General features: G+C 56.0%; 2 protein-coding genes across 3 annotated transcripts; one reads left to right on the forward strand and one right to left on the reverse strand.

Annotated features, from left to right (window-relative positions):
• Positions 1 to 834: 834 nt before the first annotated feature.
• Positions 835 to 9,918, forward strand: TAF12 (TATA-box binding protein associated factor 12). 2 transcript variants are annotated; one of them, XM_014952934.1, is made up of 6 exons: positions 835 to 945; positions 4,194 to 4,445; positions 6,365 to 6,442; positions 6,759 to 6,873; positions 7,293 to 7,381; positions 9,414 to 9,918. In XM_014952934.1, the coding sequence occupies exons 2-6, from the start codon at positions 4,278 to 4,280 to the stop codon at positions 9,447 to 9,449; spliced, it is 486 nt and encodes a 161-aa protein (XP_014808420.1). In that variant the 5' UTR covers positions 835 to 945; positions 4,194 to 4,277; the 3' UTR covers positions 9,450 to 9,918. The 2 variants fall into 2 exon arrangements, with proteins under 2 accessions (XP_014808420.1, XP_014808421.1); XM_014952935.1 differs by lacking the exon at positions 835 to 945 and adding an exon at positions 2,594 to 2,677.
• A 1,302-nt stretch (positions 9,919 to 11,220) lies between these two features.
• LOC106894313 (ras-related protein Rab-39B-like) lies at positions 11,221 to 13,645 on the reverse strand. Its single transcript, XM_014952927.1, has 2 exons — positions 13,185 to 13,645; positions 11,221 to 11,653 (listed from the first exon to the last, which is right to left on the reverse strand). The coding sequence occupies exons 1-2, from the start codon at positions 13,535 to 13,537 to the stop codon at positions 11,221 to 11,223; spliced, it is 786 nt and encodes a 261-aa protein (XP_014808413.1). The 5' UTR covers positions 13,538 to 13,645.
• Between the last annotated feature and the right edge of the window lie 1,018 nt (positions 13,646 to 14,663).

Raw genomic sequence — 14,663 nt, forward strand, 5'->3', positions numbered from 1 at the left:
TTTTTAAGAACAAATCTATTTAAATATATATATATATTATATATCTATAGATAACAGAGCCCCATTCAACCACCTCCCATAGGAGCCACCATAGGGCTGCGGGGCTGGCGGTGGCCCCGCCCACCCGGGGGGTGATGGCCCCGCCCACCCGGGGGGGTGGCCCCGCCCCTTCGGGGGGTGGTGGCCCCGCCCACACGGGGGGAGTAGTGGCCCCGCCCACACGGGGGAGTAGTGGCCCCGCCCACACGGGGGAGTAGTGGCCCCCATTCAACTACCTCCCACAGGCGCCACTATAGGGCTGCGGCGCTGACCCCGCCCACACGGGGGTAGTAGCCCCGCCCCTAACCACGCCCCCTTTCCTGTCTATCTACCGTTCACACTGAACTCTCGGGGCGCCGGAACAAGCGGTTACCGGCCTCCCCCCACTGCAAAAATTGTGCTTCCGAAATCTCTTGATGTCGATTCCGCGGGGGCGGCCGCGTGGCCCCCCCGTGCCACGCACGGCAGAAGCCCTTTTTAAGGGCTGCGCCGCCACCCCGCCACCACCGGAAAGCGCCGGAGTGCTACCCCAGTCACGGCGAGGCTCGCGGTCCTCACCGAAACACAGCGCTTCCATTTTCATTCCTCTGCTCTTTCTCCCCACTCTCATCCACTCTTTCCGCCATTTCTGCGTTTTTTCCCTTCAAAAATGCCGTTTCCCCGCCTCGCCGGCCCCCCGCGCCATATGCAAATATGCGCGGGGCATGCTGGGGACAACACCTCCCCTCACAGAGGAGGCGGGGGGGGGACCTTTGGCGGGGACCTTTCGGCTCTTTCCTGATTGGCCGCCCCTGAGGAAGCGTTTCCGGGTGGCCGCGGGCGGTGACCCCGGAAGGGCTCGGGAGAGCGCGGCGAAGGGAGCGCAGCCGGCGGCGGTGGCTGGGTCCGGCGGCGGGTCATGGGGAGGTACGGGGACGGCGGGGGGAGGCTCGGGGAGGGTCCTTCCTCAAGCGGTGGGAGGCTCCGGCTCTTTTACACGGGCTAAAAACGGGGAGGGAGCCGGCGGTGGGCGCGGCGGGCCGGGTTGGGCCTGTAGCCGGTGTTGAAACCCCCGCTCAGCACCCGCGGCCTGAGGGGAGGCCCGGCCCGGTGTAGGCCCCGGGCGGCTGTGGGTGACCTTGGGCTCTTCCCCACGGCTTTGACCGAGGTTCCCCGGGAGTGTTTTGCCGGGTGGGGGTTGGTTGGGTCCCGTAAGGCCGTTCCCCGTGGGCAGCCGTGGGGCTGCGGCTTCTTGGGGCCGGTGGCTGGAAGGAAAGCTCTGAAGAGCGACGTGCCTGGGGCCGTTCCCTCCCCAGATGCCGAGCGTCGGTGTTTCGGGGGTGAGAGACCAAGCTGGAAGCTGTGGGGTGAGGAGGAAAGAGGTTTGGGTCGCCCTTTGGCATCTAACGAAACATCCAGGGGGGGGAAAAAGGTGTGGGGCGAGGAGGAAGGAGGTTTGGGTCACCCTTCAGCATCTAACAAACACATCTGGGGGAAAAAAAGGTGTGGAATGAGGAGGAAGGTGCTTTGGGTCCCCCTTCGGCATCTAAAGAACATATCCAAGGGGGAAAAAAAAGGTGTGGGGCAAGGAGGAAGGAGGTTTGGGTCCCCCTTCAGCATCTAACGAAACATCCAGGGGGGAAAAAAAGGTGTGGGACGAGGAGGAAGGAGGTTTGGGTCGCCCTTTGGCAACTAAAGAACACATCCGGGGGGAAAAAAAGGTGTGGGGTGAGGAGGAAGGAGGTTTGGGTCCCCCTTTGGCATCTAAAGAACACATCCAGGGGGAAAAAAAGGTGTGGGGCGAGGAGGAAGGAGGTTTGGGTCACCCTTCAGCATCTAACAAACACATCTGGGGGAAAAAAAGGATGTTTTTATTTATTTGGTGCATCTAAAGGGTCAGTGCTGGTCACAAATTCTTCCTCAAGCAGCGTAAGGGGGGGCTTTGTCTCACATTTTTAATAATAACGAAGGTGAACACCAAGAGCTTTCCCAGTTTTCTCTGTTGACAATAAAGAGACACCCAGAGCAAACGGCCCTTTGCAAATCTATTTAAATATTTCTTGAAAATCCTTGTGTCTTAATGGAAGTAGGACGCTCTCCCTTCCCCGAGCACCCCCAGGAAGGTGCCGAAGGTTTGTTTGGCTTTAAGGTAGACTTTTAATTACAGCTGTGAACCCTGCGCTGTGGAGGCTAATGAGTTACACTAATTGCAGCCATCGGGCCTGTTCCTGCTGCTGTCACAGAGGTCGGGGCTCACCCACTGACAGCAGGCACCAAGATACTCTGTCTTCTGACAAGAAAAAAAAATGGAATTTGGCCAAATTTCAGGATCCTGGGAGATGCTGCATCCTGGGCAGCAGCGGACGCTCACGATTGTGTAATATCTTTTGATAGATAAAGCCTCTAATGACATAGTAAGGACAAGGTGTCCTCTCTTGCCTGAAACTCTTTCCTCTCGTGGCTTTATGATAGAACGGGTGACGTGAAAAAATATCTGGTGTTCCTGTAGGAATGAGAGTTGTACGGAAGAGGAGGAAGCCAGAGTAGGTTATCGCTGACTGCTGACCTACCGGGAAGGCTTTTTGGAAAAATGGCCTCTCCGTTGGCTGGCCCCACAGCTGTTGCTGATGTAATTAAAGATCTAGACACTCAGATAGCTGTAAGTAAAGCCGGCGTGTGGGATTTATCCCAGGAATCCTCCCCATTCCCTCAGTTTGGTGTTCGGTGATCTTAACGGCACGCCAAGGCTGCGATAAGATCCTCCAAGAAACGAACAAAACCACTTTATGCTCATAAAGTGCTTTCTGCCCATAAAGTGCTTTCTGCCCCAGGGTTTGGGAGCTTTCTCCCTTGCATGGTGGGGGAGAATTCCTGCTTTTTTCTGGGTTTGGAAAGCGAGGCGTTGGGGTGAAAAGCCTGATATCGGCCTGAGCTCAAAGCTGGACTTAGAATCCTGATCTTGTGCTGAGCTCCTCGTCCAGCAACGCCATCCGAGGGGTTTAAGGGTGTGAGTGTAATGGTTTCCCATGGATAATTAGTTAAAATTGAGCTGGGAACTTGCTGAGGAATGGGTCTTGGATAGAAATTCTTCTAAAAGGACTCAGTGTCTGTCGGTGCATGAGCGTGCCTTGGAGTGAAGCACTAAAGCGGCCCCTTCTGAGTACTCCCCTGTGATTTCTGGTTGGTGTTTTGGTATGAATTAATCCAAACTAACAAAGCTTGCTCTGATGAGGGGAAAACATCTGTTTGTAGCTCAGGCAACAGACGCTTCGTTCGTTGCTTTGTTAAAGCTGGTTAAACAAACTCTCTCCTTTTCTCCTGAGTAAGTTCACCTTGGAATGCGTGGGCTTTTTGGAAGAGGCGGCTGCTTCTCCCCCGCCTCTGGGCCCAACAGCAGCTGCTGCACGAGGGGCCTTTGCATCAAACCATTCCTTAAATGCTCCTTTCACGTGACAGACAGAGCTCTCGCTGCTGCCCACACCACTTGTGGGGGTGGGAGGATCAGGGTTTGGATGAGTTTCCTTCCACTGAGCAGTAAGGACAGAGCAAACCTTCATCAGTCCCGGGGTTTAGAGCCTTCCAGCCATGAAGTACAGTCAGTCTGAGTGTTAGCTCGGTGACCTGAACAACTTTGGCACCAAAGGGTGAGCCTGGAAAATCTCAAGAACCAGTTCAGCTGCCACAACCCTCTTCTGGTTCACCAGTAACAGCTCAGTGAACCTGGATTGGTTTGCTGTGGGTTGCCCGGTGTGGGGAGGACAAACTGAAGGTGTGGGGTGTGTGTTTCTCTGTCACGTTACCTCTGAGGACCCAGATTTGTGCTCTCTGAACTGAAACTGGACCAAAACCAGCCCCCATCGAGGGGTCTCTACAGGTTCAGGCATGAAGTGTTGCTGAAAAGGAGACCTCCACCCTGCACAGACACCCAAGGGAGCTTGGACCCCATCTTCTTCAAATCTTCTTTGCGTGGTCTTCTCCTGGAAGCTGTGGTCCCTGCAGCTGCTGTCCTTCTCGTGGCAAACTTCTTATTCCATCTATCAGGGAATGTCTTCTGTTCTTCTAAACGTTGCTCCTCCCTTCTTGCTGTGTCCAGAGAGACCCCAACCTTCTATAAACGTGATTGCCCTGTTGAATTCCTTCTCTTTGCTAACTCTGACTTTCCTTTCCTTTTCCAGTTGATTGGTTTGGGTCCCCACAACCTGAAGAAGAAGCAGGACTTAGATAAGCTTTATGATCTAAAAGCTAAAGCCCAACAGATTATGAACCAGTTTGGCCCATCTACCTTGATCAACCTCTCCAACTTCTCCTCCATCAAGCCAGAACCAGCCAGCACTCCCCCGCAGAGCTCCATGGCCAACAGCACCACCGTGGCCAAGATGCCGGGGACGCCCAGCGGAGGAGGAAGGCTCAGTCCTGAAAGCAACCAGGTAATTTTATCCCGGATTTTTAGGACAACGGGGGAGACTCTCGGACCTGCCTGTGGCTTAATTCCTTCCTTAAACTACTGGTAAAAACTTCATGTCTGTTAAAGTATCGGTTACTGAGCGAGCAAAGATAGAATCATAGAGTTGTCCAGGTTGGAAGGGACCTTTAGGATCATCTAGTCCAACCATCAACCTCACTCTGATAAAACCCAGCACTAAACCATGTCTCTAAGTGCAATGTCAATCTGGCTTTTGAGTCTCTCCAGGGATGGTGCCTCAACCCCTTCCTATGGCTTGTATGTGCTGAGGCTTTTGAGTCCCTCCAGGGATGGTGCCTCAACCCCTTCCCTGGGCAGCCCATTCCAAGGCTTCATAACCCTTTCAGTGTAAACATTTTTCCTAATATCCCTCCCAAACCTCCCCTGGCACAACTTGAGGCCATCTCCTCTTGTCCCATCACCTGTTCCTTGGGAGAAGAGACCGACCCCCCCTGGCTACCCCCTCCTTTCAGGGAGTTGGAGAGAGCGAGAAGGTCTCCCCTCAGCCTCCTTTTCTCCAGGCTGAACACCCCCAGCTCCCTCAGAAGTTCTCCAGACCCTTCTCCTTGTTCTCCAGACCCCTCACCAGCTCTGTTGCCCTTCTCTGGACCCGCTCCAGCCCCTCAAGGTCTTTTTTGTGGGAAGGGGCCCAAAACTGGACCCAGCCCTCAAGGTGGGGCCTCACCAGTGCCCAGTCCAGGGGGACCATCACCTCCTGAGTCCTACTCCCCACACTGTTCCTGATCCAGGCCAGGATGCTGGTGGCCTCCTTGGCCACCTGGGCACACTGCTGGCTCCTGTTCAGCCAACAGTTGACCAACACCCCCAGGTCCTTTTCTGCCAGGCAGCTCCAGCCACCCTGCCCCAGGGGGTTGGTGTGACCCATGTATTTCTTCCCTCCCAGGTGCTTTCAGGCTGTATATTTCTTCCCTCCCAGGTGCTTTCAGGCTGGGTGGGGTATGGATGCTCTAAGTGTACGGTATTTTTCCATCTCAGGAAAAATTGGGGGGGCATGATGGGGAAATTCTTATTAAATATGGTTTAGATGGGAGAAATAAAAGTGCAGGTTTGTAGTCCCCGTCTTACTGGGGTGTTGCGAGAGGCAGCGTCGCTGCCAGGAGCTGCTGAGTTGTGTGTTTGCTCGTTGGAGTAAAACACACCGGTGCCCTGTGAGTGTTCCAGGAACTCTCCTGGTCTCTCTGGGGGCTTTGCTGCCTCCATGACCACCCCCGTGGCCCAAACACACACCCAGCAGTTGCACTGTTGGTGTAAGACCACCAGGAAGGGCAGGAATTCCCCACCTGGTTCCTCTCCCCAGGCTGATGGCTCAGTGGTGACAACTTTCATCCATACCCTGTCAAATTAGGGGCCCTGCTGTTCAGCAGCAGTAGAATTTCTGCCTCCTGCCATGTTTGGGCTGAGAGGGCTCTCCCTTCTGCCCTAGAATAACCCAGCACACTCCTATCTCTGTTTTCCATTTGAAATGCTAAAGGTGATAAGTGCTAGAGCTGTGGAAATACTTCCTTTGTGCCCTGAGCACCAATTTAGTCCCTGATAAGTGTCTTGCACTTGCTGTTTGCCTCTTAAGCTCTCTAGTTCTGCCTTTGTCCCCTCTTGTCCTCAGCCCTGTGGGGTTTTAGTGCCCGTTTAAGTGCAGGAGACTTATTTATCCCAGCCTGCTGCATTCCACACTCTGGTCAGAGCACCCTCGGGGGCTGGAAAATAACTCCTTAGCACCTGATATTTCTTATCTCTGCCATTCCTGAGCTGATACTGTGTCAACACGAGTGAGTTGGGCCTCGGGGGTGGTGGGGGAGGAGGTTTTTTTTTTGTGGCTTTGCTGAAGTGGGGCAATAAATCCTTCCTCTTCTCCCCCACGCTCAGGTTTTAACCAAGAAGAAATTACAGGACCTGGTGCGGGAGGTGGATCCCAACGAGCAGCTGGATGAAGATGTGGAGGAAGTAGGTACCCACCCACGGCAGGGGCTGCAAAAAGAGTTCATCTGGGATTTTTTTCATGGACCTTTTGTCCAAAACAGGGAGGGTTGGTTCGTATAACGCTGACCATTCGTGTCTGACATCAAAAAGGGGTTTAAAACAGATATAACGCTGACGCATTCTCAACCATCTGTGTCTGACATCAAAAAGGGGTTTAAAACAGCCACTGCAGCCACTGCCTTTGAAATTCTAGCTTCTGGGCGTTGGTTTTCATGCTTTCCCCATCATTTCAGCTGCTGGAGCACTGATAAAAGTGGTTGTCATCCTTCTTGTGGTGCAGATGCTGCTGCAGATCGCCGACGATTTCATCGAGAGCGTGGTGACGGCCGCCTGCCAGCTCGCGCGGCACCGCAAGTCCAACACCCTGGAAGTCAAAGATGTCCAGTTGCATCTCGGTGAGTGATGATTATGGGGGTTTTTTTAGTTTTTTCCCTCTCATCCGAGAGCTGGGCACTCACCCAGAATTCAGGGCATGGCCCAGTTGTTGGGGTGGAAACCTGTGAGTAGCTACAAATTCATTGCTACTGAATAACCCCTTAATAACCAAGGGGATGAACGAGGTGGCTGCTTCTAATTATCCCTCTCCAAATTTAGCAGTTTGTAGCTTTCCATCAGCCAATGTGGGAAGGTCCCAAGCGCAGGGGCTGCATTTTTATCCTGTTTTAATACCGTGCAGCCCTTTACTGCTCTGTTTTTGGGAAGCTTTTCTAGCTGGTTGATGGCTCCCCAGCACGTCTCCGTGTTGGTGGTGACGCGGTGGCTCTTGTGGTGGGCAGTTGGGGTAGAAGGTGCTGACCCCCCCTGTCTCTTCCAGAGCGTCAGTGGAACATGTGGATCCCGGGCTTTGGTTCAGAAGAAATCAGGCCCTACAAAAAAGCCTGCACTACAGAAGCTCACAAACAGGTAAAGAGCCCTCAGAGACGCCGAGAATCGATGTGGGGAGGGTGGACGTGGGGAGGGTGGTCGTGGACTCCTGGCACGATGTGGATTTGTAGCCTCTTCCAAGAGGTTTGGACTCGGAATAACTTCCAGAATCTCCTCGCCTGTTTGTGGGGAGAGGATTGAGGTTGCTCTGACTCCTCTGTGATGGTGCAGCACTGGCTGTGCCCTGAGAGAAGCAGCAACACTCGCTCTCTGAAGGGCAGCCCGGCTTGGAAGGGCTGAAAAACAGCTGAGAGTCACAGACAGTGACTTGTCAGCTGCCCCCTGGCAAAACACACTGCCTGGGACTCCCTAAGAATTTAAACAGCTGCAAAAAGCCTAAAGGCCTGAGGAGGTCAGAGAACACACTGTAGTCCTGGGGGCACAGCTGTAGGTTGGAGCTGAGGGGATCTGGGGTTTTTTCGTGGCACGACGTGGATTTGTAGCCTCCTCCAAGAGGTTTGGACTCGGAATAACTTCCAGAATCTCCTCGCCTGTTTGTGGGGAGAGGATTGAGGTTGCTCTGGCTCCTCTGTGATGGTGCAGCCCTGGCTGTGCCCTGAGAGAAGCAGCAGTGCTCATTTTCTGAAGGGCAGCCCGGCTTGGAAGGGCTGAAAAACAGCTGAGAGTCACAGACAGTGACTTGTCAGCTGCCCCCTGGCAAAACACACTGCCTGGGACTCCCTAAGAATTTAAACAGCTGCAAAAAGCCTAAAGGCCTGAGGAGGTCAGAGAACACACTGTAGTCCTGGGGGCACAGCTGTAGGTTGGAGCTGAGGGGATCTGGGGTTTTTTCTCCCCTTAATTTTGCTTTCACTGAATCGGGCCATTGCTTTTCTCGTGTCCCATCGGAGCTGGGGAGGAGCTGCCCTGCAGGATCCTGCACAGGCTCACAGAATGGTTTGGGTTGGAAGGGAACTTAAGGATCATCTCATTCCACGCCCCTGCCCTGGGCAGGGACACCTCCCACCAGCCCAGGTTGCTCCAAGCCCCCTCCAACCTGCCCTTGAACCCCTCCAGGGATGGGGCAGCCACAGCTTCTCTGGGCAACCTGGGCCAGGCTCTCACCACCCTCACACCAAACAAGTTCTTCCCCACATCTCAGCTCCATCTCTCCTCTTTCAGGGTCAAACCCTTCCCCCTCGTCCTCGGGCTCCCCTCCCTGATCCAGAGTCCCTCCCCAGCTTTCCTGGAGCCCCTTGAGGGACTGGAAGGGGCTCTGAGGTCTCCCCGGAGCCTTCTCTTCTCCAGGCTGAACCCCCTCAACTCTCTCAGCTCCCCCTCCCAGCAGAGGGGCTCCAGCCCTCCCAGCATCTCCATGGCCCTCCTTGATACCAATATATCCACCCTCAGATGGCACCACTTTGGGATCAAGGGCCGTGGTGCAGACCAGGGGACTGTCTCGTTCTTCCAGGGATGGAGCAGCCACAGCTTCTTGGGGCAACCTGGGCCAGGCTCTCACCACTCTCCCACCAAAGAAGCTCTTCCCCACATCTCAGCTCCATCTCCCCTCTTTTAGTGTCAAACATGTTCCTCCTCATCCCATCACTCCCCTCCCTCATCCAGAGTCCCTCCCCATCTCTCCTGGAGCCCCTTGAGGGACTGGAAGGGGCTCCAAGGTCTCCCCGGAGCCTTCTCTTCTCCAGGCTGAACCCCCCAACTCTCTCATCCCGTCCTCCCAGCAGAGGGGCTCCAGCATCTCCCCTTTTAAAGCTCCTGGGCAGAGAGGGGAGGGTTTGAGGTGGGGTTTGATCCCCTGAGCTGGTTGCTCCATTGCCCTTCCCTGGGTGTTTCCCTTCCCAGCCCCAGGTGCTGAGCAGAGGAGCACAGACTCTTCCTTTTCCTCTGGCTCGAGACCCCATTAAGATTCAAACAGACCTGAAATTCCTGTGTGGAGACAAGTCGGGCCGTGCCCTGAGAGAACCCCACGTCCCCCCTGTTCCTGCCCGGCTTTTTTGCAGTAACCTTTGTCTGAGACACTCTGCTTCCCACATTTTTCTCTTTCTCCTTGCAGAGAATGGCACTGATTCGCAAAACTACCAAGAAATAGCCCCTGGGAAGAGCCGGGAGAAGACGCCAGTGCATTTTGGGATGTTTGCCTCTCCACTACAGCCTCCACGATGCCATCCATGGGATATTTTTTTTAATGCTTTACAGAGAAGCATATATTTTTTATTATCGGTGCAGCAATATCTTGACTTTCTGAGGAGATCTGCCAAAAAAAAAACAACAACCCCACCATTCTACGCCTCCCCCCTCCCCTTCCTCCTGCCCCCTCAGAGCGCGACGTATCTCAAAACAAAGACTTTTATTTGTGACTTGAAAGTGGTTTATCGTCTAAGTGATTATCCCGAGGGACAGAGCGTTTGATCTCGTGTGGGACAGTATTAGAAGCATCTGTAGAGGTTTTTTTTTTGTTTCCTCCTTCCTGCCCCTACCTGCTCCAGTACTTTGTAATGTCAGTGTTTATATAAATACTTGCGTTTGTTTTACATGAATAAAGAAATTATTAATCTAAACCCGTGGCGCAGCCTTGTGCTTCTCCAGACAAGGTGGGGAGGGGATGGTGAGTGCCTGGGGGTGGCTTCCTCCTTCCCTGGTCTCTGCTTTTCTGCTCCCAGATCTCCTGCCCTTGGGCTGTGGAGGGAGGGGAAGGATTTGGCCACCTCTGCCGGGGGGTGGGCAAACACCTTCCCTCCATCTCCAGCCCAGGGTGAGTAGTTTTACTTAGAGACTGGGGCCTTTGGGAGTGGGATGGGGTGACCGAGGAGAAGAAATCGGGGTGATCCTGGGGTTCTGCTTGCCCAGGGACACCAAGAAAGGCCACGTCCCCCTTGCCTGTTCCTGCCTGCTCTGCTCAAGGCGGTGACCAGCACCTCGCTGCTGGGGCTACTGGGGAAAGTAGTTCAGGAACCAGTATGGGCATTCTCCTCCTCCCAGTGGAGCCCGGGGGCTGCCATGAACACAGCTGGGGCCCGTCTGGGTGCCCCGGGGCTGCGCTCGGCGGCTGCTGGGGGGGACGGGGAGTTGTTGAGCGGCTGCTCCAGCTCCAGGAACCTGTAGGAGCTGCTCAAACCAGACCATCTCGTCCTCCTGAGCTCTGAGCCAGCAAGTCGGGCAGTAAAAGGGAGTTTGGATCAAGGCTGAGCCCAGGTGGGACGTGGGGTGCCGGGAGGACCCACGGTTCCTCTCCAGGGGATGGCCTTGTAGGAAGGGGTTTGGAGAGAGAAAAAGGGAAGGGGGTGACACCCACCTCTGCAGCCCCACGTCCTGCCCTGGGGACTTCACCCTTCAAACCACAGAATGGTCTGGGCTGGAAGGGATTTTTTAGATCATGGAGTCCAACCATCAACCCAACGCTGCCAAAGCCACCACTGACCCGTGTCCCTCAGCACCACGTCTGCCCGGCTTTGAAATATCCCCAGGGAAGGCGACTCCACCATTGCCCTGAGCAGCCCATTCCAAGGCTTTACAACCCTTTCGGTGTCAAAATTTCTCCCAATCTCCATCCCAAACCTCCCCTGGTGCAACTTGAGGCCGTTTCCTCTTGTCCCATGGCCTGTTCCTTGGGAGAAGAGACCGACCCCCCCCTGGCTACACCCTCCTTTCAGGGAGTTGGAGAGAGCCAGAAGGTCTCCCCTCAGCCTCCTTTCTCCAGCTCTGAGCCCTTCCTGGGGGCAGCCCCGGGGTGTCCCCCCCCCAGGAACACACGGCCAGGCAGAGCGGTGAAGGAGGGGGGTATTTAATGTGCCATCACTGGCTGCTCCCCCTCTGCTTCACCCCCCCAAAGTGTCCCCAGGGCCCCCCCAGTGTCCCCAGCTCTAGCACGAGCATCTTTTCTGCTTCTCCTCCTTCTCCAGCGCCCGAGCTCGGAGCGGTGCCGGCAGCGAGAGGCTGCACTTCACCCCGTCCCACGCCTCGGTGGCCACCAACCGCCCCGTCTGCAGGGCCTGGTAGATGGCCACCGTCAACATCTGGAAGGCCTGGACCACGTTGCTGGCGTCCTTGGCCGAGGTCTCCACGTACTGCACCCCCAAGGTGGCCGCCAGCTTCTCCGCCTCCCTCCTGCCCACCCGTCGCTGCCTGGCCAGGTCGCTCTTGTGTCCCACCAGCAAGAAAACCATGCGGAAGGGCTGGACGGTGTCGGTCACCTCCCGGTGCCACCGCCGGACGCTCTCGAAGGACGCCCGGTTGGTGAGGTCGAAGAGCAGCATCCCCCCGGCAGAGTTGCGGTAGTAGGAGCGGGTCACGGATCTGGGGGTTGGGGAGGAAGAGAAATGGGGTGAGCAGCCCCCCCAGAACTCCCCTGGGACACCCCATGGCAGCATCTCCCCCACCTGAGGAGCAGCCCAGGCCGTGTCCTGCACCCTGCGAGGGACACGCTGCTCTCAACCCACCCTAAGAGCAAGGAGAATTGTCCCTTTTGCTGTTCCAGCCGGTGTTTGATCCCAGCTCCTCTGCCCCTGCCCGGCCACCAAAGCTCAGCTGTTCCTGCAGCCGTGTCCCCAGAGCTTCCCTGTCCCCTGCAGCCATGTCCCCAAGATCTCCCATCCCCTGTAGCCATGTCCCTGGAGCTCTCCCATCTCCTGCAGCCACAGCCCTGGAGCTCCCTCATTCCCTGTAATTACATCCCTGGAGCTCTCCCATCCCTTGTAGCCATGACCCCCAAGTTCATCTGTTCCTTGTAGCCACGGCCCAAAGCTCTCCCGTCCCCTGTAGCCATGTCCCCAAGCTCTCCCAGCCCCTTTAGCCATGTCCCCGTGCTCGCCCATCACCTGTAGCCATGTCCCCAGAGCTCTACCATCCCTTGTAGCCATGGCCCCCAACCTCATCTGTTCCCTGTAGCCATGTCCCCAAGCTCTCCCATGCTCTTTAGCCATGTCCCCGTGCTCACCCATCACCTGTAGCCATGTCCCCAGAGCTCTACCATCCCCTTTAGATGTGCTCGCCCATCCCCTGTAGCCATGTCCCCAAAGCTTGGCTGTTCCCTGTAACCATGTCCCCAAACTCTCCCATCCCCTTTAGCCATGGCCCCAAACTCTCCCATCCCCTGTAGCCACATCCCCAAGCTCTCCTGTCCCCTGTAGCCATGGCCCCAAAGCTCGTCTGTTCCCTGTAGCCACATCCCCAAGCTCTCCCAGCCCCTGTAGCCACGTCCCTGTGCTTGCCCATCCCCTGTAGCCACGTCTCCAAGCTCTCCCATCCCCTTTAGCCATGGCCCCAGAGTTCTCCCATCCCCTTTAGCCATGTCCCCAAGCTCTCCTAGCCCCTGTAGCCACGTCCCCGTGCTCACCCATCCCCTGCAGCCACAGCTCTGCCATTCTCCCATCCCCTGCAGCCACCTCCACCGACCTCCCAGGTCCCCAGCAGCCAGCCCACCCAGCGTGGGCAGCCCCGGCAGTGAGGTGTGAAGGTTCCCAGCAGCTGAGCTGGGGAAACCCCCCTGCCCAGCTCCCAGTGGGCCCCGAGCCTCTTCTCCCAGCCCTCTGCAGCTGGTGGGGCAGAGGGGGGCTTGGGGGGTCCCAGACCCCCTTTGGAGCTGGAACAAGGCAATCCCAAGAGCTCCTTTCCCTGGGCACACCCTTGGCTTTGGCTCATCTGGAGGAACCACAGCCTGCCCGGTGCTGGGCATCGTGGTTCCTCACCCACAGGACACGGGTGGGAGGGAACAAAGCCCCATCCAGCACCTCCCTGGAGTTGGGAATCACAACATCCCACCAGCACCCCCAAATCCAGAGGGGGGACACCCAGTTCCATCACCCCTCCCCACTGGAGTTGGACCCACCTGAACCGTTCCTGCCCGGCCGTGTCCCAGAACTGCAGCTTCACCCGCAGCCCCGGCTCCAGCTCCACGAACTGGACGTAGAAATCCACCCCCACCGTCTGGTTGACAGCGTCCAGGAAGACACCCTCGGTGTAACGTCGCAGCAACGAGGACTTCCCCACCGTGGAGTCCCCCAACATGATCACCCGGAACTGGTACTGCCACCGCGGCTCCATCGGCACCTCCACCCGCTGCCGGCACCCGCCGCCCCCGCGCCGGGAGCGAGTACGGGCAGGCAGCGCCGGGCTCCTCCACCCAGGAGGCGTTCCCGACCCACCACAGGAGCTGGGTGGCCCTTTGGGAGCCCTTTTCATCCCCTTTTCTCCTTGGCTTCATCCATCCGGAAGCGCTCTGAGGGTCACGGAGTTGTCGGAGTTGGAAGGGACCTTCTAGAGATCCTCCAGTCCAACCCCCCTGCCAAAGCAGGGCTGCCCAGAGCACATCACTCAGGAGCATCCAGGAGGGTCTTGAACATCTCCAGATTTGGGACTCCACACCCTCCCTGGGCAGCCTCTGCCAGGGCTCTGCCACCCTCACCTCAAAGAAGCTCTGCCTCACATTGGAGTGGAACTTCCCATGGTCCAGCTTGTGCCCGTTGCCCCTCGTCCTGTCACTGGGAACCACTGAGAAGAGTCCGGCTCCATCCTCCCTCAACCCACCCTTTAGATCCTTGGAAGCATTGATAAGGTCTCCCCTCAGCCTTCTCTTCTCCAGGCTCAAGAGCCCCAGCTCTCTCAGCCTTTCCTCATCAGGGACATGCTCCAGTCCCTCCATCATCTTTGTTGGCCTAGTCCATGCCTTTGGTGGATGCGTCGCCATCCACCTCCCTTTTCCATGATTTCTGGATCAAACCCAACCTGAGCAACCCCCATCAGTGTAACCATCAGGCAGTACTGATGCTGGAGAGTCCTACAATGAGAGAAAGAAATAAAACTGCAAGACCAGAGTCACGGTGAAATAACGAACTTGCCTGTAATTGCAAGCCTCCTGGCTTTGCTGAAGTCACCTCTCAAGTTCATTATCTCTTGCCGTCCCTGCCTCTGGAGGCACACAAGCACCTAACACTAATAGATGCCGTTTCCTCCAGCTCTTCCTCTCTATTCATCATGCGGGGGGAACTCTGGTTTTTTTTAATAAACTACACCTTTACATAAGGAACATTGCCATTCCTCATCATCAGGTCAGCTGAAGAGAGTCAACCAACAATTTTGAACAAGCCCAAAGCAGCAGCTGCAAAACATGAAGCTGGTTAACGCAGCCTCTACCACAGCTGGATTACCAAGATCAGGCTGGGGATGGAGACTACCTGAATGTAACCAAAAAGAGGAATATTTTCTTCATTTTCTGCCCCAAAACCAAGGAGATGGGAGACGCCAGCTCCTCAAACCATCTCACCAACCACCCAAACCACCTCATATTCAGAAGCAAAATAATATAGAG

Source organism: Calidris pugnax, unplaced genomic scaffold (genome assembly GCF_001431845.1).
Source record: "Calidris pugnax isolate Ruff unplaced genomic scaffold, ASM143184v1 scaffold243, whole genome shotgun sequence".
NCBI classification, from domain to species: Eukaryota; Metazoa; Chordata; class Aves; order Charadriiformes; family Scolopacidae; genus Calidris; species Calidris pugnax.

Bases quoted from the DNA above. Each gene is read 5' to 3' on its own strand.
- TAF12 (XM_014952935.1), top strand. From the start codon at position 2,609: ATGGCCTCTCCGTTGGCTGGCCCCACAGCTGTTGCTGATGTAATTAAA. The intron at 2,678-4,193 runs GTAAGTAAAGCC...TTCCTTTTCCAG, and splicing joins ATCTAGACACTCAGATAGCT to TTGATTGGTTTGGGTCCCCA. The intron at 6,443-6,758 runs GTAGGTACCCAC...CTTGTGGTGCAG, and splicing joins TGGATGAAGATGTGGAGGAA to ATGCTGCTGCAGATCGCCGA.
- LOC106894313 (XM_014952927.1), bottom strand. From the start codon at position 13,537: ATGAAAAGGGCTCCCAAAGGGCCACCCAGCTCCTGTGGTGGGTCGGGA. The intron at 11,654-13,184 runs GTGGGTCCAACT...CCCAACCCCCAG, and splicing joins GCCGGGCAGGAACGGTTCAG to ATCCGTGACCCGCTCCTACT.